At 45.9% G+C, this 23,678-nt stretch overlaps 2 protein-coding genes across 5 annotated transcripts in view; both read right to left on the reverse strand.

The window, feature by feature from the left end:
* LOC129411714 (dyslexia-associated protein KIAA0319 homolog) overlaps positions 1–12,367 on the reverse strand; it is a 24,331-nt gene extending 11,964 nt beyond the window's left edge. Inside the window, exons 1-5 of the mRNA XM_055163332.1 lie at positions 12,328–12,367; positions 11,825–12,114; positions 6,380–6,476; positions 170–336; positions 1–90 (exon numbers count right to left, since the gene is read on the reverse strand). The exon at positions 1–90 is cut by the window's left edge and continues 73 nt beyond it. Coding sequence (XP_055019307.1) covers positions 1–90; positions 170–336; positions 6,380–6,476; positions 11,825–12,114; positions 12,328–12,367 — 684 coding nt within the window. The remainder of the gene's footprint in view (positions 91–169; positions 337–6,379; positions 6,477–11,824; positions 12,115–12,327) is intronic.
* A 2,936-nt stretch (positions 12,368–15,303) lies between these two features.
* Positions 15,304–23,678, reverse strand: part of LOC110157897 (DENN domain-containing protein 4B) — a 41,818-nt gene continuing 33,443 nt past the window's right edge. For 2 of the 4 annotated variants that reach the window (XM_055163273.1, XM_055163272.1), the window contains exons 21-28: positions 22,948–23,218; positions 22,069–22,173; positions 21,662–21,837; positions 19,991–20,435; positions 19,819–19,915; positions 19,564–19,726; positions 19,014–19,072; positions 15,304–18,678 (exon numbers count right to left, since the gene is read on the reverse strand). In XM_055163273.1, coding sequence (XP_055019248.1) covers positions 18,533–18,678; positions 19,014–19,072; positions 19,564–19,726; positions 19,819–19,915; positions 19,991–20,435; positions 21,662–21,837; positions 22,069–22,173; positions 22,948–23,218 — 1,462 coding nt within the window. In that variant the 3' untranslated portion in view covers positions 15,304–18,532. Of the gene's footprint in view, positions 18,679–19,013; positions 19,073–19,563; positions 19,727–19,818; positions 19,916–19,990; positions 20,439–21,661; positions 21,838–22,068; positions 22,174–22,947; positions 23,219–23,678 lie in introns of all 4 variants that reach the window. The other 2 variants (XM_055163271.1, XM_055163270.1) reach the window with 1 other exon arrangement.

Genomic DNA, 23,678 nt, shown 5'->3' on the forward strand with positions numbered 1-23,678 from the left:
CAAAGTAGGAGGTGATGTCGTTTCCTGGTTTCGGTTTGGGTTTGCGTGGGTGGGAGGGGCCAGTGAAACCAAGCTGCTTTGTGTCACCTCCTGAGAGAAAACCACACATCCACACGTTTCACACATGGACACAGGATGTGGAAATGAGACCTGATTCTGCTGTACTCACTAATGCCTGAAGGGGGCGCAGCGTCGTCTCCTCTCTGTGTTTCTCTGTTGTGGCCGTGGTCTCATTCTCAGCCTCTGATTGGTTATGTCTGTCCCCCTCCTTGAGCTCTAATTGGACAGTTGGGTCGATTTCCTCATTGCTCTGAGTATAATCCATCAGCCCCAAATCTGAAGAGAAACAGACAGAAACATGTCCCGCAGTGAGGCTTTAACCCTGCTGTTCTAATGTGATGAAATGTCCCGCAGTGAGGCTTTAACCCTGTTCTAAAGTGATGAAATGTCCCGCAGTGAGGCTTTAACCCTGCTGTTCTAAAGTGATGAAATGTCCCGCAGTGAGGCTTTAACCCTGCTGTTCTAATGTGCTGAAATGTCCCGCAGTGAGGCTTTAACCCTGTTCTAAAGTGATAAAATGTCCCGCAGTGAGGCTTTAACCCTGCTGTTCTAATGTGATGAAATGTCCCGCAGTGAGGCTTTAACCCTGCTGTTCTAATGTGATGAAATGTCCCGCAGTGAAGCTTTAACCCTGTTCTAATGTAAGGAAATGTTCCACAGTGAGACTTTAACCCTGTTCTAATGTGAGGAAATGTCCTGCAGTGAGGCTTTAACTGTTCTAATGTGATGAAATGTCCCGCAGTGATGCTTTAACCCTGCTGTTCTAATGTGCTGAAATGTCCCGCAGTGACGCTTTAACCTTGTTCTAATGTGAGGAAATGTTCCACAGTGAGGCTTTAACCCTGTTCTAATGTGATGAAATGTCCCGCAGTGGAGCTTTAACTGTTCTAATGTGAGGAAATGTTCCACAGTGAGGCTTTAACCCTGTTCGAAAGTGATGAAATGTCCCGCAGTGAGGCTTTAACCCTGTTCTAATGTGATAAAATGTCCCGCAGTGAGGCTTTAACCCTGTTCTAATGTGAGGAAATGTTCCACAGTGAGACTTTAACCCTGTTCTAATGTGCTGAAATGTCCTGCAGTGAGGCTTTAACTGTTCTAATGTGATGAAATGTCCCGCAGTGACGCTTTAACCCTGCTGTTCTAATGTGATGAAATGTTCCACAGTGAGGCTTTAACCTTGTTCTAATGTGAGGAAATGTCCTGCAGTGAGGCTTTAACCTTGTTCTAATGTGAAGAAATGTTCCACAGTGAGGCTTTAACCTTGCTGTTCTAATGTGCTGAAATGTCCCGCAGTGACGCTTTAACTGTTCTAATGTGATGAAATGTCCCGCAGTGAGGCTTTAACCCTGCTGTTCTAATGTGATGAAATGTTCCACAGTGAGGCTTTAACCTTGTTCTAATGTGAGGAAATGTCCCGCAGTGAGGCTTAACCTTGTTCTAATGTGAAGAAATGTTCCACAGTGAGGCTTTAACCTTGCTGTTCTAATGTGCTGAAATGTCCCGCAGTGACGCTTTAACTGTTCTAATGTGATGAAATGTCCCGCAGTGAGGCTTTAACCCTGCTGTTCTAATGTGCTGAAGGCTTTAACTGTTCTAATGTGCCGCAGTGACGCTTTAACCTTGTTCTAATGTGATGAAATGTTCCCACAGTGAGGCTTTAACCCTGTTCTAATGTGATGAAATGTCCCGCAGTGAGGCTTTAACTGTTCTAATGTGAGGAAATGTTCCACAGTGAGGCTTTAACCCTGTTCTAATGAAAGTGATGAAAATGTCCCGCAGTGAGGCTTTAACCCTGTTCTAATGTGATGAAATGTCCCGCAGTGAGGCTTTAACCCTGTTCTAATGTGAGGAAATGTTCCACAGTGAGACTTTAACCCTGTTCTAATGTGCTGAAATGTCCTGCAGTGAGGCTTTAACTGTTCTAATGTGATGAAATGTCCCGCAGTGACGCTTTAACCCTGCTGTTCTAATGTGATGAAATGTTCCACAGTGAGGCTTTAACCTTGTTCTAATGTGAGGAAATGTCCTGCAGTGAGGCTTTAACCTTGTTCTAATGTGAAGAAATGTTCCACAGTGAGGCTTTAACCTTGCTGTTCTCCATCCATCCATCCATTTTCGTCCGCTTATCCGGGGCCGGGTCGCGGGGGGAGCAGCCTAAGCAGGGACTCCCAGACTTCCTTCACCCCAGACACGTCCTCCAGCTCCTCCAGGGGGACCCCGAGGCGTTCCCAGGCCAGCCGAGAGACATAGTCCCTCCAGCGTGTCCTGGGTCTTCCCCGGGGCCTCCTCCCGGCGGGACATGCCCGGAACACCTCCCGAGGGAGGCGCCCAGGAGGCATCCGGAACAGATGCCCGAGCCACCTCAACTGGCTCCTCTCGACGTGGAGGAGCAGCGGCTCTACTCCGAGCTCCTCCCGTGTGACTGAGCTCCTCACCCTATCTCTAAGGGAGCGCCCAGCCACCCTGCGGAGGAAACTCATTTCGAGCGCTTGTATCCGCGATCTCGTCCTTTCGGTCACTACCCAGAGCTCATGACCAGAGGTGAGAGTAGGAACGAAGACTGACCGGTAAATCGAGAGCTTCGCCTTTCGACTCAGCTCCTCTTCACCACAACGGTCCGATACAGCGACCGCATCACTGCCGAAGCTGCACCGATCCGCCTGTCAATCTCACGTTCCGTCCTTCCCTCACTCGTGAACAAGACCCCGAGATACTTGAACTCCTCCACTTGAGGCAAAGACTCCCCACCCACCCGGAGAGGGCAAGCCACCTTTTTCCGGTCGAGAACCATGGCCTCGGACCTGGAAGAGCTGATCCTCATCCCAGCCGCTTCACACTCGGCTGCAAACCGCCCCAGTGCACATTGCAGGTCCTGGTTCGATGAAGCCAACAGGACAACATCGTCCGCAAACAGCAGAGATGAAATCCTGTGGTCCCCAAACCGGACCCCCTCCGGCCCCTGACTGCGCCTAGAAATTCTGTCCATAAATACAATGAACAGAACCGGTGACAAAGGGCAGCCCTGGCGGAGTCCAACATGCACCGGGAACAGGTCTGACTTACTGCCGGCAATGCGAACACAGCTCCTGCTCCGGTCATACAGGGACCGGACAGCCCTTAGCAAAGGGCCCCGGACCCCATACTCCCAGAGCACCCCCCACAGGACACCACGAGGGACACGGTCGAATGCCTTCTCCAGATCCACAAAACACATGTGGACTGGTTGGGCAAACTCCCATGAACCCTCGAGCACCCTATGGAGAGTGTAGAGCTGGTCCAGTGTTCCACGGCCAGGACGAAAACCACACTGCTCCTCCTGAATCCGAGGTTCGACTATCGGCCGGATTCTCCTCTCCAGTACCCTGGCATAGACCTTACCGGGAAGGCTGAGAAGTGTGATCCCCCTATAGTTGGAACACACCCTCCGGTCCCCCTTCTTATATACAGAGGGACCACCACCCCGGTTTGCCAGTCCAGAGGTACTGTCCCCGACCGCCACGCGATGTTGAAGAGGCGTGTCAGCCAAGACAGCCCCACAACATCCAGAGACTTCAGGTACTCAGGACGGATCTCATCCAACCCCGGAGCCCTGCCACCAAGGAGCTTGCCAACCACCTCAGTGACTTCGGCCAGGGTGATGGATGAGTCCGCCTCCGAGTCCCCAGCCTCGGCCTCCTCCTCGGAGGACGTGACGGTGGGATTGAGGAGATCCTCAAAGTATTCCTTCCACCGCCGGACAACGTCCCCAGTCGAGGTCAACAGCTCTCCCCCCGCACTGTAAACAGTGTTGGTGAAGAACTGCTTCCCCCTCCTGAGGCGCCGGACGGTTTGCCAGAATCTCCTTGAGGCCGTCCGACAGTCCTTCTCCATGGCCTCCCCGAACTCCTCCCAGCTCCGAGTTTTTGCCTCCGCGACCACACGGGCTGCAGCACGCTTGGCCCGCCGGTACCTGTCAGCTGCCTCAGGAGTCCCCCGAGCCAGCAAGGCCTGATAGGACTCCTTCTTCAGCTTGACAGCATCCCTTACTTCCGGTGTCCACCACCGGGTTCTGGGGTTGCCGCCGCGACAGGCACCACAGACCTTACGCCCACAGCTCCGAGCAGCTGCATTGACAATAGAGGCCGAGAATGAAGCCCACTCGGACTCCATATCTCCAGCCTCCCCCGGAATCCGGGAGAAGTCCTCCCGGAGGTGCGAGTTGAAGGTCCCTCTGACAGAGGGCTCCGCCAGACGTTCCCAACAGACCCTCACTACACGCTTGGGCCTGCCAGGTCTTTCCGGCTTCCTCCTCCGCCAGCGAACCCAACTCACGACCAGGTGGTGATCAGTTGACAGCTCAGCCCCTCTCTTCACCCGAGTGTCCAAGACACGCGGCCGGAGATCAGATGACACGACGACAAAGTCGATCATCGACCTCCGGCCTAGGGTGTCCTGGTGCCACGTGCACTTATGGACACCCTTGTGCTCGAACCTGGTGTCCGTTATGGACAAACTGTGACTAGCACAGAAGTCCAATAACAAAACACCACTCGGGTTCAGATCGGGGAGGCCGTTCCTCCCAATCACCCCTCTCCAAGTGTCACTGTCGTTGCCCACGTGGGCGTTGAAGTCCCCCAGGAGAACAACGGAGTCCCCGGTCGGTGCACTGTCTAGTACCCCTCCCAAGGACTCCAAGAAGGCCGGGTACTCTGCACTGCTGTTCGGCCCGTAGGCCGACACCACAGTGAGAGACCTGTCCCTGACCCGAAGGCGCAGGGACGCGACCCTCTCGTTCACCGGGGTGAACTCCAACACACAGCGACTGAGCTGTGGGGCAATGAGCAGGCCCACACCAGCCCGCCGCCGCTCCCCGCGGCCAACGCCTGAGAAATGGAGAGTCCAGCCCCTCTCAAGGAGTTGGGTTCCAGAGCCCAAACTGTGCGTGGAGGTGAGGCCGACTATATCTAGTCGGTAACGCTCAACCTCCCGCAGTGAGGCTTTAACCCTGCTCTTCTAATGTGATGAAATGTTCCACAGTGAGGCTTTAACCTTGTTCTAATGTGAGGAAATGTCCCGCAGTGAGGCTTTAACCTTGTTCTAATGTGAAGAAATGTTCCACAGTGAGGCTTTAACCTTGCTGTTCTAATGTGCTGAAATGTCCCGCAGTGACGCTTTAACTGTTCTAATGTGATGAAATGTCCCGCAGTGAGGCTTTAACCCTGCTATTCTAATGTGATGAAATGTCTCGCAGTGAGGCTTTAACTGTTCTAATGTGATGAAATGTCCCGCAGTGAGGCTTTAACCCTGTTCTAATGTGATGAAATGTCCCGCAGTGAGGCTTTAACTGTTCTAATGTGATGAAATGTCCCGCAGTGAGGCTTTAACCCTGTTCTAATGTGATGAAATGTCCCGCAGTGAGGCTTTAACCTTGTTCTAATGTGAAGAAATGTTCCACAGTGAGGCTTTAACCCTGTTCTAATGTGATGAAATGTCCCGCAGTGAGGCTTTAACTGTTCTAATGTGATGAAATGTCCCGCAGTGAGGCTTTAACCCTGTTCTAATGTGATGAAATGTCCCGCAGTGAGGCTTTAACCTTGTTCTAATGTGAAGAAATGTTCCACAGTGAGGCTTTAACCTTGTTCTAATGTGAAGAAATGTTCCACAGTGAGGCTTTAACCTTGTTCTAATGTGAAGAAATGTTCCACAGTGAGGCTTTAACCCTGTTCTAATGTGATGAAATGTCCCGCAGTGAGGCTTTAACCCTGTTCTAATGTGATGAAATGTTCCGCAGTGAGGCTTTAACTGTTCTAATGTGATGAAATGTCCCGCAGTGGAGCTTTAACTGTTCTAATGTGAGGAAATGTTCCACAGTGAGGCTTTAACCCTGTTCTAAAGTGATGAAATGTCCCGCAGTGAGGCTTTAACCCTGTTCTAATGTGATGAAATGTCCCGCAGTGAGGCTTTAACCCTGTTCTAATGTGATGAAATGTCCCGCAGTGAGGCTTTAACTGTTCTAAAGTGATGAAATGTTCCGCAGTGAGGCTTTAACCCTGTCCTGATGCTGTGTCGTCCTCAGAAACATCCCTGGAGCTGTGTTATGTTGTTTGATGTTTCAGTTTCCTGCACATTTAGTCTCTCTCCCTCCTCACAGCTCACAACACTCAGTTACACTCAGTGATGTCATCTGGTGGTATTTGGTTTTAGGGCCGTAAAAGGTCTTTAACAGCAGGTGTGGAGGTGTGGAGCCTGATCGTAGTCTTCTGTTTGAACTTAGAGAACACGAAGGACCAAGAAGAAGAATGTGAGTATCATCGGGTCCATGCTCAGACCCAGGCCTCACCGGGTTCTGCGTAGTCCTGTTTGGATCCGAGTAGAACCAGGTCTTTGAGGGTCTGCAGGTCTCCAGGATCCTCCGAGGATTTATACTCCCCCCAGTACTGTGGACAGAGACCAGGACTGAACCAGGACTGAACCAGAACTGAACCAGAACTAAACCAGGACTAAACCAGGACAAAACCAGGACTGAACCAGAACTAAACCAGGACTAAACCAGGACTAAACCAGGACTGAACCAGGACTAAACCAGGACTGAACCAGAACTAAACCAGGACTAAACTGGACTAAACCAGAACTAAATCAGAACTGAACCAGGACTAAACCAGAACAGAACCAGGACTAAACCACAACTAAACCAGAACTAAACCAAAACTAAACCAGGACTGAACCAGGACTAAACCAGGACTAAACCAGGACAGAACCAGGTCTAAACCACAACTAAAAGAGAACTAAACCAAAACTAAACCAGGACTGAACCAGAACTAAACAAGGACTAAACCAGGTCTAAACCAGGACAAAACCAGGACTAAACCAGGACTAAACCAGAACTGAACCAGGACTAAACCAGGACTAAACAAGGACTAAACCAGGACTGAACCAGAACTAAACCAGGACCAGTGTTGGGGAGTAACGGATTACATGTACCACCGTTACGTAATCAGAGTACAAATTAACTGTATTCCGTTACAGTTACTGTTTCAATGAGTGGTAATTGGATTACAGTTACTTTGCTGAAATAAGTGGATTACAAGGCGGTATTTTCCTGTTTTCACATTTTGTGCTACATCCTGTGATGTATTATTAGTACGGCATCCGTAGGATTACGTCATTACGTATGTGCGTGATGTGAGCGGGAGTTGTGTCGTTGTTCCTGACGTATGACATAAAGCTTTTGTTAAAATGATCTGTCTTCATGCCTCCTAAATATAACATGGTGTCAGAAGATAACGCGAAAATAGAAAATGGCACAGTTTCAACCACCACAGAACCTGAGTTTGCATGGCAACCTAGCGGAAAATTGGAGAAACTGGATTCAACGCTTCGAACTTTTCTGCACTGCTAGCGGCATTGCCGAGAAGTCAGAAAAAGTGCAATGCGCCACATTTCTACATGTCGCAGGAGAGGAGGCGATAAAAGTAAGCAACACGTTTCACTTCTCAGAAGATGAAGAAGGCAAAATAGCGGCACTCAAGAAGAAGTTTCAAGACTATTGTGAGCCACGAAAAAACTTGTTCTTCACCAGAGCCCAGAAACAAGGTGAGACCATTGATGCATATGTCACGGATTTAAAAAACAAAGCCAAAGACTGTGAATTCGGAGCTTTACATGATTCTCTGGTGCGTGACAGAATAGTGTGCGGCATAATAAATGATCAAGTGAGAGGCAGACTCTTACGTGAAGCAGATCTGACGCTGGACAAAGCTCTGGATATATGCCGGGCCAGTGAGCTAACAAGCAGCCAAGTTAAAGCACTAACTGAAGAAGTGGAAATGAACAAGTTGAGAACAGTCAGGACAAAAGAATTCAAGAGTACACAAAAAACTGAGCAAAAAGAGACCAGTTGCAACAGATGCGGATTTAAACATGGAAAAAACTGTCCTGCGTATGGTCAGACGTGCAATGTATGCCATAAGAAAAATCACTATGCCAAGATGTGCAGAACGCAGAGACAACGTAAACAGAATGGAAAGAAAGTTCATGCGGTGGAGCAAACTGAAAATGAAACGGAGATGTTCTTGGGGACACTCGAAGTGGAGCACAACATAAATGTTTCTGAAATGGAGTCTACAAAGACTAACCAAGCAAAAGACATATGGACTGAGAGATTTAAAATAAAGAATAAAGTTGTGACATTCAAGTTAGACACAGGCGCAGATTGCAACGCGATGTCAATCAAGACACTGGATGCGCTTGGGGCCGGTGACACAATTCAGACGAGCAAGACGAAACTCGTTCCATTTTTTGGTCACAAGGTGGCAGCGTTAGGCAAGAAAACACTAACATGTGTACATAAAGGTCAAAAGCACAAAATTGAGTTTGAAATCACACAAGAGGATGTTTCAACTATTTGAGGAGGGGCTACCTGCTTGAAGTTAGGCTTAGTGAAAAGACTGTATGAAGTTACAAAAGATCACAACATTTTAAAAGACTATAATGATCTGTTTGATGGGCTGGGTTGTTTACCTGGTCAGCATCACATACAGATAGACCACACAGTCACACCTGTGGTACACGCCCCTAGGAAAATACCAGTTGCACTGAGAGAAAGAGTAGTACAGGAACTACAGCGCATGGAGAAGATGGGAGTAATAGCAAGGCAGACAGAGCCAACCGAGTGGGTCAACAGTATGGTCACTGTGGTCACACCAAAGAAGATACGCATATGTATGGACCCCAAAGATTTGAATCAAGCTATCAAACGTGAACACTACCCATTACTCACAGTTGAAGAAGTTGTCTCTCGCATGCCGAATGCCAAATATTTCTCAGTGCTAGATGCAAATCAAGGATTTTGGCAGATGAGACTTGACGAAGAAAGTTCCAAGCTCTGTACTTTCAATACCCCCATTGGCAGATACAGGTTCTTGCGTTTACCTTTTGGTATTTCATCAGCACCAGAGGTGTTCCAAAGAGCCATAGCACAGATGATTGAGGACTTGGATGGTGTTGTCAACATCATTGATGATTTGTTGGTGTGGGGAGACTCTAAACAAGAGCATGATCACAGACTGATAAAACTGTTAGACAGAGCAAGAGAATACAACTTGAAACTCAACAAAAACAAGTGTTTCATAAGGACAAATGAGATCAAGTATATTGGACATACACTCACAGACAATGGCTTGAAACCAGATGAAGAAAAAGTGAGAGCGGTGACACAGCTACCTACTCCAAAGGAAAAACAAGAACTGTTAAGATTCATGGGTATGATTCAGTATCTTGCCAAGTTCATACCAAACCTGTCAGATATCAGTGCACCTCTGAGAAAGCTACTTGAAGGAAATGTAGAGTGGCACTGGGAAGAACAACAGCAAAAAAGTTTTGAACTATTAAAACAGCTTGTCACCAACGCACCAACGCTCAAATATTATGATGTCAATAAACCAGTCACTCTGTCAGTGGATGCGAGTTCTGAAGGAATAGGAGCAGTCCTGCTGCAGGATGGACAACCTGTAGCATACGGGTCAAGAGCACTTGCGGACTGTCAGCAAAGGTACGCTCAGATTGAAAAAGAGCTCCTTGCCATAGTGTACGGCTGTGAAAAGTTTCATCAGTACGTTTATGGAAAAGACATTCAAGTGGAAAGTGACCACAAACCGTTGAAAAGCATCTTCAAAAAAATGTAGGACTATCCCCAGCACAGTTACTAATGGGACGTAGGCTGAAAGGAAAACTGCCAACTGCAACATCTCTGCTCACTCCAGATGGATCTGACAAGGCTCATCAGCAGCTGAAAGAAAAGCAGGTAAAACAGAAACTATATTTTGACAGACAAACAAGGACACTGCCTGACTTGCAAAATGGAGAAAATGTTCGCATTCAACGAGGAGAATCGTGGCAGCCGGCAGTGATCCTGCACAAACACGAGCAGCCACGTTCATTTGTTGTTCGTACACCTGATGGTAGGGTGTACAGAAGAAATCGTAGGCATCTACGTAAAACAGAGGAGAAGACATTCACAACAACCGGACAAGACACTAATCTGGAAATAGACTCTCAAATACAAAGAAGCGATTCTGAGACTTTCCAAACTGATTCACCTGATCAACATGTTGATGCACATGATTCACAGTTAAATGTTAATGCTGATGCAGTTTCATACATAACAAGATCTGGCAGAGCAGTAAAACTACCAGCTAGATACAAAGAGTAATGTGAATGTATTAATGTGCTTAAGTTTGATTTCAGATGGTTAATATTAAGGAGGTTCTGAGTTATAGGCAATAATCCATCATTATATTTGTTAATATGAAAAAAAAAAAAAAAATGTTTTGTACAGTTGGTTATAAGGGTACCTTAATGGAAAGAAGTTATACCGTAATAATTCATTTTGAACATATAACTTGTTAAAAAGGAGGATGTGATGTATTATTAGTACGGCATCCGTAGGATTACGTCATTACGTATGTGCGTGATGTGAGCGGGAGTTGTGTCGTTGTTCCTGACGTATGACATAAAGCTTTTGTTAAAATGATCTGTCTTCATGCCTCCTAAATATAACACATCCCATTTATTTATTTTTTTATTTCGGTAATTTCACTCATTGCCGGAAACCCAAACAGAACGCGCGCAATAAGAGCGATGGAAACGTCATGTTAAAGTTGGCGGTGTCAGTCACACAGTGGAAGCAGCAGTGCATTGGTAAAAACGCATTTGTGTCTTGGAAATTCTTCTCCCGATGTGAGATATATATATAAAAAAAACAAATATAAAATCGCCTACAACTTAAATGTGAAACCGGAGCTACTGGCACTGGTGAAAACAACCTGAATAGACTCATAATATCTGCACTACTGTCCTATAGTGACCTGCCACATGAGTGGACGTGCCCACAAACACACACCTTCATCATCGTCATCAACCTGAGAACCCGCGGACCACGTCTCCTTCCGTAGTTACAGCGCGGACACCGCCGTCTCGTGCGCCGCGTGTGGACCGTGTTTTCTCGCGTAAACCGCGCTTCCTCCTGTGCGCCTCTAAACCAGAACTAACACCAAGACTAAACCAGGACTAATCCAGGACTAAACCAGGACTAAACCAGGACTGAACCAGAACTAAAGACCTGGTCTAGACCAGGTCTAAACCAGGTCTAAAATCAGGAGTAAACCAGGTCTAAAAATCAGGACTAAACCAGGACTAAACCAGGTCTAAACAACATGACACCTAACAGTAGGTTGACATAATTTAAGGTGATCTCATATAAAAAATAATTTCTCTATCAATAATATTTTTTAATATGGTTCATGAAAGGCTGATCTTGTTACTGTCTTTTAACAGACAAAACCTCTTATATTAAGATATCATGGTCTTTGTTTCTCTACAGTAAACAGTTGTTTATTCATGGAGACTTGGGCTCAGACAATTTGAAGACAACAAACAAGAATTTTCAGGATGTGGTCGCTACATTCATGTCGATTAAAAAACATGACAATATCAAGTAATCCAAAGTAATCAGATTACGTTACTCACTTTAAGTAATTTAATGGATTACGTTACAAACTACATTTTGGGAAGTGTAATCTGTAATCTGTAGGGGATTACATTTTAAAAGTAACCTTCCCAACACTGACCAGGACTAAACCAGAACTGAACCAGGACTAAACCAGAACTGAACCAGGACTAAACCAGGACTAAACCAGGTCTAAACCAGAACTAAAACAGGACTAAACAACGACTGAACCAGGACTAAACCAGGTCTGAACCAGGACTGAACCCGCTCTTGTGTTACCAGCGGTGGCAGCAGGGGGGCGCTGCGTTGGAGGAAGGCCAGGTGGGACTGGGCCCCGGGGCGTCTCTGGGGTCGGCACTGCGCCCTCTGCTGGCAGGACAGGACGTAGCAGCGTCCCTGAAAGAGCCACGCCACGTCCGCCCAGGCGAGCTCGCACGCCGCCTCCACGCACCGCGGCAGAGAGGGGGCGCCAGACACACGCATCAGACCGCCGCTACGCCCCAACGACACCGGGGGCAGCACCGACGACGAGAAGGACGGGCCCTGCCAGCACCGCGACTCCACTGACACTGAGAGGACAGAGGACAGAGGACAGAGAGACCAGAGGACGGAGAGACAGAGAGAGGAGTGGGGGACAGAGGGGGGGGGAAGAGTAAATGGAAAGAGAGAAAAAGAGAGTGGAAAAGAGGGACACAGAGAGAGGAACAGAGATGGCGGTAAAAACTAGCAGTAAAAAAGAAGAATGTTTTTTGTTTGTTTGTTTGTTTGTCTCTGTTCTTCACCTTGGACGAGCAGCAGCAGCAGCAGAACACACTCCCTCATGTTTCAGTCTGAAACAGAAACACAGTTACACAAGATTCAACTCAAAGTAGCACCAGAAATGGAGAGAAAATACTGTGCAGCCAAAATACTTCACTCAGTTCTGCCAAATACTAATTGTATTTCTTCATGTGTTCTCAGCAGTAAATGTCACTGTTGTGACGAGCTGCTCATGGGAAGAGTTTATGTCCTGACTAAACAATGACAAAGAGAAACTGCCGAAGAAAAACGGCATTTAATAAACACCCCTAAAATAAAAGCAAAGCAGCTTTAGTCCACGCAGGAGGTCATATAATAAAATATGTTTATTTATTCATTTTAAATGATCTTTAACGGGCCGGTCAGAGTCGACCAAAGGGCCGCGTGTGGCCCCGGAGCCGCACAAAGCCCAGGTCGACTCTAAAGTGACAAAAACTTTATGTAACAATCTGAAATGATTTGAACATTTGTGTTTCTTGCAGCTTCTACAGATGTGATTTAGTTTGTCTCATTTTTGTTTGTGTCCTTTTAAAACACCAGATGTTGTGCTTTATTTCATGTTCTGTCCTTCAAATTACATTCACTTGATTATAACTCAGATGTTGTCCCGACACTTGTCTTTAAGTTATTCTTATTCTTAGTTTAGTTCTTAGTTTTTCTAATATTTATTTATCGTTTTGTATCTTCATTTTGATTTTAAAGTAATGCTACTCTTACTTGAGTACTCTACCACCTCTGACTTTTAGTGATACTACGTGACAAAGTGGTTTGTTCAGATTTCAGCACCACGTCGTGGACAGCGCCACGAGACTCCGCCCACAACAAGCAGCTTCCTCAAAAATACAACATAAACACACGCGTGTGAATAAATATGAAACAATCCAGGTCAGTCCGAGATATCATGTTCAAATGAAGTCCATTGCGCGATTTCACTTCAGAGGGGCAGAAAAGTGGATACAAAACAAACTCCCTAGCAAAACCCCACTTTTTAACGTTCAACCACAAACTACAAACAAATCCAGCGATACAATAACAAAATATGACTATTTCCTGAAATAAAAACATGTTTTGTACAAATCGGTTATAATTTTGATCATGAATATTATCCACCAAAACAATAATTCACGCATTTGTTTTGGCTTGTTCACGACGCCATGCATGACAAATCTGGATGTAATAAAGGTAAACAGCGCAGGTTTATTACCAGGTTTGGTGAGTGGAGGCCGAGGTGTGCGTAGAGAACGCATTCACGGTCAGATTATTGGGTCTTTGACGCTAAAATGCGTTTGAAATAATAATACAATTGTTAGGGTTAGGGGTTCTTAGTTTTTAGTTTTTTAGTGACGTTTTTCAATATAGTTCGGCGCTGATGACGTAGCACGCATGGATCGGTAAAGCCGTTTCAGTAAAAATGTGCTTTTATATATTTGGATAATCATTTGTGTAGCTTTATGAGTTCTGATACAGAGTTTTAAAAGCGTAATAAATAAATAATTAGCAGCAGTGAAGATGCGTTTTACCTGACGGCGGACGCAGCGCTGTTTCCCCGGAGCAGCTCAGAGACGAGCCCGGGTTTGCTCCATGAACCTCGATCCTGGTCCGGTTCAGAGCCGGTCTACTGGCGGAGGCACGGGGCCTGAGAGCGGCGTGTTCTCCGGTAGAAATGCGCCCGTGAAAAGATCATGATTCACCGCAGCATCAGTCTCATCTGTCCGACAACATCACGGGGACTTTCACAATAAAACTACATCCTCCAACATCTACAGGGAGGGCATCTGACACACAGGGACAGAGGGATAGAGGATGGGAGGGCATCGGACACACAGGGACAGAGGGAGAGGATGGGAGGGGATCGGGACAGGGATGAGGATGGGAGGGATCTGACACAGGGACAGAGGGATAGAGGATGGGAGGGCATCGGACACACAGGGACAGAGGATGGGAGGGCATCTGACACACAGGGACAGAGGATGGGAGGGCATCTGACACACAGGGACAGAGGGATAGAGGATGGGAGGGGATCTGACACACAGGGACAGAGGATGGGAGGGCATCTGACACACAGGGACAGAGGATGGGAGGGCATCTGACACACAGGGACAGAGGGATAGAGGATGGGAGGGCATCGGACACACAGGGACAGAGGGATAGAGGATGGGAGGGCATCGGACACACAGGGACAGAGGGATAGAGGATGGGAGGGGATCTGACACACAGGGACAGAGGATGGGAGGGCATCTGACACACAGGGACAGAGGATGGGAGGGCATCTGACACACAGGACAGAGGATGAGGATGGGAGGGCATCGGACACACAGGGACAGAGGGATAGAGGATGGGAGGGCATCGGACACACAGGGACAGAGGGATAGAGGATGGGAGGGGATCTGACACACAGGGACAGAGGATGGGAGGGCATCTGACACACAGGGACAGAGGATGGGAGGACATCTGACACACAGGGATACAGAGAACGAGAATGGGAGGGCATCTGACATCTGAAATTTGACTGACTGCACAAAATTTGACTTGGAACTCAATTAATTCTAAATGTGAAGTGAAAATAACCTGGACTTGTTGTTTGATTCACACATGTCTGAGTAACCCTTTATTTCTAATCTGACTGCATCTCCAAATCTCAAAATGTTCTGTTTTACTTTATGATGTCATGAAGCGGCAATTTTCAAGTTACCTTTAGTTCTGTAGAGATTGATGTTAAGTGAAGGTGTGGTGGAGCACCTCATGTGGTTTCAGAAGGTGAAACAAAGTGCTTTTTGAACTCAGCCTAAATGTGCAGGTTTGTGTGTTAAACATGTGAATGAAACAAAACACAACTGCAGGAGTGTTTATGATGAGGAAACTGCATTAGAACATGGAAATATGGGCCTTTAATTATTTCTTAAACTAAACTAAGTCCTGAATGTAACTCTGGTTCTATGAGTCTGGATTAAAACACTCAATTTTGAGCTTGTCGCTTTTTTATTCTCATTTTCTTATAAAAGCAAAACATTTACAACAGAATTCACAAACAGATATAAATTACAGTAACAGCAAAAACACGACAAACTGTTTTAAATACAGGCCCTGCAGGTGACCAGCTCCGTGCTCCTGCAGGCGTATAGCTCAGAACCTTGCAGGCGTACAGCTTTGAGCCCTGCAGGCGTACAGCTCCGTGCTCCTGCAGGCTGTACAGCTCTGAACCCTGCAGGTGACCAGCTCTGCACTGAGCATTCAAAACGTAAACGTCCAGAGAAAACGCAGTGGTTTGAGTTTGAAGAGTTAGAGAAAAGCAGAAGCCCTCCACTGATGTTGACCAACCAGATTTAAGGGGAAAAAAACAGTTGTAAACACATCACAGCTTAAAAAAAAACAACAGGAAACAGTTCAACTAAAGGACCACATGAGGAAGTGTTGCAGTAACTCCAGTGGGAAAACAGGACCTTGAAAGTCCTGACTGAGTCTTAGTTTAATACTGGTTTAGACCTATTTTTGGTTTTCATCCTGGTTTAGTCCTAGTTTGAGTACTGGTTTAGTTGAGTCCTGGTTTCAGTCCTGTTTTAGCAACATCAGTGGAGGGCAGAGTCCTGGGTTAGTCCTGGATTAGTCCTGGATTAGTCGTGGGTTAGTCATGGGTTAGTCCAGTTTTGATGCTGGTTTGAAACTTCTGCACAAACACATGCTTTACAAAGACGGCCAGTTTAAATCCTCCATAACATTTCTCCTGTAAACGTCTCTCATTCTTTCACATAAATACTTCCTCTGGACTCTCATTTACAAAAGTCTACATTTTGTATTCATTTTAAAAACAAAAATATGAAAATACATTGAAAAAATTAATGAAAGAAAAGTTTAGTTTTCTTATAGTTTTCATTTTTTTATGAAAATGCAAAATTGTTCAAACACGTATGACTGCCATGAGAATAAATGTTTTAATGTAGAGCTTAAATATTAGGTTCAATTCTACATTTGACCCAGTTTTTCTGGGTTAAATCTGCATGAACCATTTCTTCAGTGTCTCTGGGTTAAACCTGTCAGGAGCTGGAGGAGTTTTTATGCATGTTAGGTACAGTGTATGGGAGACACAGGGAGAACATGCAACCTGTAAAGCCAGAACCACACACTTTGACAAAACTTTACAAAAACAAGTGGATTTGGAGCTGTGTTCTATTTACCTGATTCCAGAACGCGTGAACCAGTCTGAGAGACAAGACACATGGTCCATTCAGGTCAAAACAAACATACATTGCAAATTTCTCTGATCTGGCCAAGACTTTAAAACTTATGTTATGGTTATTCATGTTGTTTTCAGATTTAATATGGACTTACTAGTTCTGAGATGCTTCATTCTAGTCTAGAGGTCATTTATTTTAAGAGAACTTGTCAAGTAAAATGATCTTGCCGCATGGACAGATCCTTTCACTACTTTTAAGTAATTTTCTGACAGATTTAAGTGTTTATACATTTTTAAGGTGTTTGAGCTTTTGTACAGTATGGTGGTTTTGGAGTAAAAAGGCAAAAATAACCCAGAGGACTGAGGAACAGCAGATTTGTGCAGAATCAACAGAAGCACCAAACTCTTCTTTCTCTCAGGTGAAAGAAGTGATGGATTTAATTGTAAACGGGCCAGAGTTTTGGAGAGGAGACCTCTTCTGTGTTTGAGTGACAGGTGATACGTGGTATAGTGGCTCATCCGCTGTGGTTGGACTGTCCTAGGTTAGGATCAGAGACACATGATTTACACACGGAGCTTAAAAGTTATTTTTCTGCCAGTGTATTATTTAAACACATTTATTGTCAGTCAGTCAGACGCCTGAGGTAAGGTTTATGGAGGTTTATGTTCTATTGTTCATTATTGTTTTAGTGAAGTTTTCTTATTATTACAGAATCCATTCTATGAAATAAACCTGGCTGTTGTGGGTTAGTTCAGGTTGAAAGAGCAGAGAAGCCAATATTAAACACTTTGACCTGTGCAAAATGACAAAAATAAAATGTCTGAACAAAATGGAAGCACAAAACATTTCAGTCTTTTTAAAAATTCCCACATGATCCCCCATGTGTCCCAGAGCTGAGGTCAAAATTGCTTTAAAATCCCAAAGATTCTGATGCTTTTCCCTTTTTGACGAGCCACGTCAGACTTCAGTGCATCCCAGATTCACATTTCAGTCCCAGTAAATGGTGGAGCTGCTTCAGTGCCGACCAAAAAAAAAAGTCAAACATCACAAAAAGTACAAAGAGTTTAAATGTAGGATTCTGGAGCATTTAGATTTGAATTTGGGTTTGAGTCTGGTTTAACAGCTTTCTGCACTGGCTATTTAAAGACATATTCTGTAACATGGATTTCATGATCTTTTGATCATGTTCTAATGGTTTTCCCTCATTATCTTACTCAGACTTGTATTTTAAAGCAACAGTATGAAACTTTCTGGTGGTGGCAGATAAATAGCAAATGGTCCTATTTATACAGCACTTTTTCACCTTTAAGGCTCAAAGTGCTTTACACACACACACCGACACACGCACACCCACACCCACACACTAAACTATATGTCGAAACATTCTCCATGGAGATAAGTTTTATGAGATACTGTGGAACATTATAGCTAAAGGAACAACATTGGAACATGAGGAGACTGTCCTCCAGGCCAAGCCCCCGCCTCACAATAGGGACACATGTTTTCAGTGCAATAAAAACATCCAAAAAAGACAACAAAAAAACCCAACAAGCTTTTATATGAGTCTATTTCTGGCAAAAAAGTGACATACTGAGGCTTTAAGTGATTCATGCATCTTTGAATCATCACACTGTTAAAATGCCCTCTGAAGGCCTGTCAGGCAACAACTATTATTGAACTAAGAACTTTTCCTAAAATAAGATTTTAAAAGCCACACATGGGTCAGAAGGTCCAGAGTACAGATCTGTGCACCAATCCAAACCATCAGATCTAAATGAATCCTCAGAATCCCAGTGTTTTTACAGTGCACAGCTCCTCCTGTGCCACTGCTGCATAGTTACGGGTGTATAAGGGGCGTTTCCGGGAGATTCCAGGGCATTATCGGGGTGAGGTTTGGAGCAGTTTTTTGGATATTGTGGTCCATTCTCCGGCTGTTCTTAGCACTCCAGAGGGGGAGAGGGCCCCTGGTTCCTGGGCATAAGGGTCCCTAGTTTGTGCAGATGAGGGTCCCTGGTTCCTAACACTCCAGAGGGGGGTGGAAAGAGCGACGACAGTCCAGGGCTTTGGGGGTCGGGGGCTGAACGCGGTTCTTCCGGAGGTCCTCTCGACTTAGAGCCCCACTGAGCTTTGAGTACGCCGCTTTATACTTCTTATCAAAGGCAGCTGAAACAGAGAGAGGGAGGAAAGGAGAGGGGGAGGAGAAAAGAGGAGAGAGAGAGGGAGAAGAGACAGAGGAGAGAGGAGGAGAGAAAGAAGACATAGGGGAGAGAGGGAGAGTTTTACAGGTTTTGAATAAAATTAGAGAATAAATAGTTGCTCTAATCCAGGTCTACCCCCGGTCTAACTCAGGTCTAACTCAGGTCTAAACCAGGTCTAACTCAGGTCTAAACCAGGTCTAAACCAGGTCTAAACCAGGTCTAAACCAGGTCTAACTCAGGTCTAACTCAGGTCTAACTCAGGTCTAACTCAGGTCTAACTCAGGTCTAAGGGGGTCTTACCGACATGATCTTTTCCCATTGCTGCCAAAGTGAGGAACAGGAACTCTCTGTACAAACTCCTGCAACAGAAACAAAATAAATTGAATACAAAACATGAAAGACAAAAAAAGTACATGACCAATCATGTTTGGACACACTTTTTCAGTTGGGGTTCTTCTTTATTTCCATGATTATTTCTACTATAAATTCTCACTGAAGGCATCACAAGTATGACACATGTGGAATGTGGCATACAAAGGTCCACTCAAAACAACTTCAAAACAACTTCAAAACAACTCCAAAACAACTCCAAAACAACTCCAAAATAACTCTATAATAACTCCAAAACAACTCCAAAACAACTCCAAAATAACTCCATAATAACTCCATAATAACTCCATAATAACTCCAAAATAACTCCATAATAACTCGTGTTTAGATGATGTTTGATATCTTCTGTGTATATCTAAAATGTACTCGTAGTAATAAGGTAGTAGAGCCTCAATGAGCCTCATTTGGAGCTGACTGCTGTTGCTCAATTAGTCCACTTCTCTCTACAGCGTCTCTTTACCTCTGGACTCTGGCCGGCTGCTGCTTCCCCACAGTCTCCAGGAACAGAGTGACGGCCTTGTGCACTTCGTTCATGCCGACGTAGCGTAGGACCTCCTCCAGGAAGCCCAGAGAGAATGGGTGGTTATGACGCCTCCAGCTGAACTGACGCATCGCCACGCCACCTGCAGGAGCAGAGTGCACAGGGCACGTCTTAAAGTGCATATGACAGAATAGACTTCTCATTTTTGACTATATTTAAAATGATTAGGCTCACTGTGGATCCTCCAGAGCACGTAGAGCGGGGGCCACTGATTTGTGTCTGGAGCCAATGTGTCCCACAAGAGACGCACCCTCACAGTCTGGTTATCCACCTGAAAAAGACCTTGGTTAGAGCTGTTTTTTGTCCTGGTTTAGTCCTGGGTTAGTCCTGGTTTAGTCTCTGGTACCTGTGAGCAGTGGCTGGCCAGCGTAGAGCTTCGTACCAGTTGGAGTAGGTGTGAGGGCAGCTGAAGCCTGGAGAAGACCCAGAGCAGGTTCCAAAAGAGAATGGAGTGATGCTCGAGAAGAGTGGACCGAGCCAGAACCGACTCTCCTTCGTTTTCTAATAGAGATTCCAGCTCTTTACGCAACACCAGGGGACTCAGGTACGCTACCGTCACCTGGGGACTGCCCAGCTGAGCCGAGGCCCCGCCTACCCGAGGAGAAGCCCCTCCCACTGTGGTCTGATTCCCTCTGGACTCGGAGCAGCTGCTGGTCTCTGAGCCCTCTGAGTCTTCGCTAACGCCGTTACACTGGGCTCCTGTGGGGGGCGCTCTGTGAGGGTCCTGGGCGCTGGGGGGTCTCACTGCACTCTGCACCTCCTCCTCCACGTTCCACTGACTGCGCTCAGAGCTGCTGACAAAACAACACGTTTGCACTACTACTACTACTACTGCTGCTGTCTACTACTACGGACTACTACTACGGACTACTACTACTACGGACTACTACTACTACGGACTACGGACTACTACTACGGACTACTACTACTACGGACTACTACTACTACTGCTGCTGCCTACTACTACTACTACTACTACGGACTACTACTACGGACTACTACTACTACTACTACTACTACTACGGACTACTACTACTACTACTACTACTACTACGGACTACTACTACGGACTACTACTACTACGGACTACTACTACGGACTACTACTACTACTACTACGGACTACTACTACTACTACTACTACTACTACTATGGACTCCTACTACTACGGACTCCTACTACTACGGACTACTACTACTACTACTACGGACTACTACTACTACTACTACGGACTACTACTACTACTACGTACTACTACTACTACTACTACTACTATGGACTCCTACTACTACGGACTCCTACTACTACGGACTCCTACTACTACGGACTCCTACTACTACGGACTACTACTACTGTAAATGTAACTACTATTACCACTACTACTGCCCTCTGCACAGCGAAGAAATCAAGAAAAGTTAAAAGGACATAGTCCATTAGAACTGAAACTGCTAGAATAGGCTCTGTGCACAACAGCAGCAGCTGGCAACTTCAGAGGGAGGGAGCCACTTCTGATGTAATGTCCATGAGGTTTTTGACGAGTCTTACAGATCAGTGGATCTCACTAACAACTAGGTCACAATAACACACTTTATTACTACAAAGAAATATTGAAATATACTGAAACTACATGTGCGTTTGTTTTCCTCACCTGCACACTGGCCCTGGGGTGTGTTTGTTTCTCTCACCTGCACACTGGCCCTGGGGTGTGTTTGTTTTCCTCACCTGCACACTGGCCCTGGGGTGTGTTTGTTTCTCTCACCTGCACACTGGCCCTGGGGTGTGTTTGTTTTCCTCACCTGCACACTGGCCCTGGGGTGTGTTTGTTTCTCTCACCTGCACACTGGCCCTGGGGTGTGTTTGTTTCTCTCACCTGCACACTGGCCCTGGGGTGTGTTTGTTTCTCTCACCTGCACACTGGCCCTGGGGTGCGTTTGTTTTCCTCACCTGCACACTGGCCCTGGGGTGTGTTTGTTTCTCTCACCTGCACACTGGCCCTGGGGTGTGTTTGTTTTCCTCACCTGCACACTGGCCCTGGGTCACAGATCTGGGCGTTAAGGAGCGGGACGAAGGGGGCGTTGCAGAAGGGACAGGTGGAGTTGAGGTTGGAGTCATCGGAGCTCCACCCGGCCATAATCTCCTCATCATAAACCAGAGAGTCACAAGAACGGCACAGAGAGCAACTGGACATCAGGATCTGAAAGAGAAGCCAAGACTCAACCAGGACTGAACCAGGACTGAACCAGGACTTAAGTGTGACTAGACCAAGACTAAAGTGGGACAAAACCAGGGCTAGACCAGGAATGAATCAGAACTAAAACAGAACTGAACCAAGACTAAACCAGGACTAAATTTAACTGAATGCATATGTATATTCTGGGAATTGAACTGGTGACCCTGTGGTTCATGGTGTGTCCTGATTGCTCACCTCCAGTCCGGCTGCTTCCTGGCTGGAATCCCATGAGCGGCGGAGCGGGAAGGCCGCGCTCGGGAGGTCAGACAGGTCCAAGTCACTGCCCACGGACAGCGAACTCTGAGAAGAACCAGAAACATATAGGATTTATTCATGTTATTTATTCATGTAACTATTGTACAACTACATGAGAAAAATCAGATGGAGGGGCAAGCCTGAGCCAATTTTCTGTGGGAACCACTGTTCTCTGATGGGGATCTAGCAAATGCTCATCTTCATGGAGATGTAGTATGACAGTATGTCATCTTACATTTAGTCAATTACAGCTGACTGTGCCAAAAGAAAACCCTGAAAAACATGCAGTTTTGGTGGTGATGTCTACATGGAAAAAGAAATTAAATGACCTCTGGTGATGGAGTCATGGATTGCACTTTTGAAAGAGTGCATTTCTTTTACTACGACATTCACAATTGACAATATGCCCAAAGGATCATGGGACATGTGTGAAGAACGATCAGCTCATTGTTCTGCACAAACTGACCCATTCACACTTTGTTTATTTGTCCAGTGTGAGCGAATCACAACAGACTTTATTAAAACAACAGGCTGCTCTAAACCAGGACAGTTAGAACATAACTTAATAACTTAACATAAGAACAAAATATATTTAAACCTTCACAATAAATGATAATCAAATAGTTTTGTTGTTTTGCCACGACAGATGCAAGAGAGCACTGAGGAAATGCTAATTTTCAGATTGAGACATGACCAGACCACTGGGGGGTGTCAGTGCCTCTGACAGGCTTAACCGTAGTTAGATTGAGATTTGATTTCTTATGAAAAAGGGGCAAAGGGGCTATGGGCCCTGCCCTCCATAGGGGGCAGTGCCTTCACCTCAGAGTTGGCGTTGACGAGTCGTTCTTTGGCCTTCAGAAGCGTCTCTGTGACGTGGCTCTTTCGGCTGGGTCGGTCTCTGCGTGGCCCCTCCCCCCTGCGTCGGTCGTCCACGCTTGCCGTTCGTCGCACAGAGAGCCGGTTCCTCGTGGGAGTGAGGAGCTGCTGCAGTTTTCCTGCCAAACCTGCACGATTGGGCGATGACACGTTGTTCTGGTTTTCGTCGACGTCTTTGCTCCGGCTTGCACTGCCCTCTCTCCCAATAGTCGGCCTGAAAAGTACAGGACATCACCACAAATACATTTTAAACATTTCATATTTACAAAGATTGGGGTTGATTAGCAAGTCCCTTTCACAAGTCTAAATTTAGGTGAAATAGGCTTTAAGTTATGTTAGAAAGGTGTTACTTTCTAAAAAACACTACCCAGAGCTGTGTTTTGTTTCATTCACACTTGTTTGAGTAACACATTATTCTTGGTCTGTCTACAGATCCAAAGCTCAAAATGGTCTGTTTCACCTTCTGTTTCACCTTCTCTGTAAAGGTAGTTTTCAAGTTAAGTAATCTAAGTAAAGGTGTATTTTCTGTATTACCACATGACATCAAAAAGTGGAGCAGAGTGTTTTTAGTTTGAGAGAAAAACTTTGTATGTTTAACATGTGAATGAAACAAAACACAACTCCAGGTATGTTTGTGAGAAAAACAACATTGCATAGATCAGAAAAGAGCGTAA

Source organism: Boleophthalmus pectinirostris, unplaced genomic scaffold (assembly GCF_026225935.1).
Source record: "Boleophthalmus pectinirostris isolate CB_2022bp ecotype Guang Dong unplaced genomic scaffold, ASM2622593v1 HiC_scaffold_6, whole genome shotgun sequence".
Lineage (NCBI taxonomy): Eukaryota > Metazoa > Chordata > Actinopteri > Gobiiformes > Gobiidae > Boleophthalmus > Boleophthalmus pectinirostris.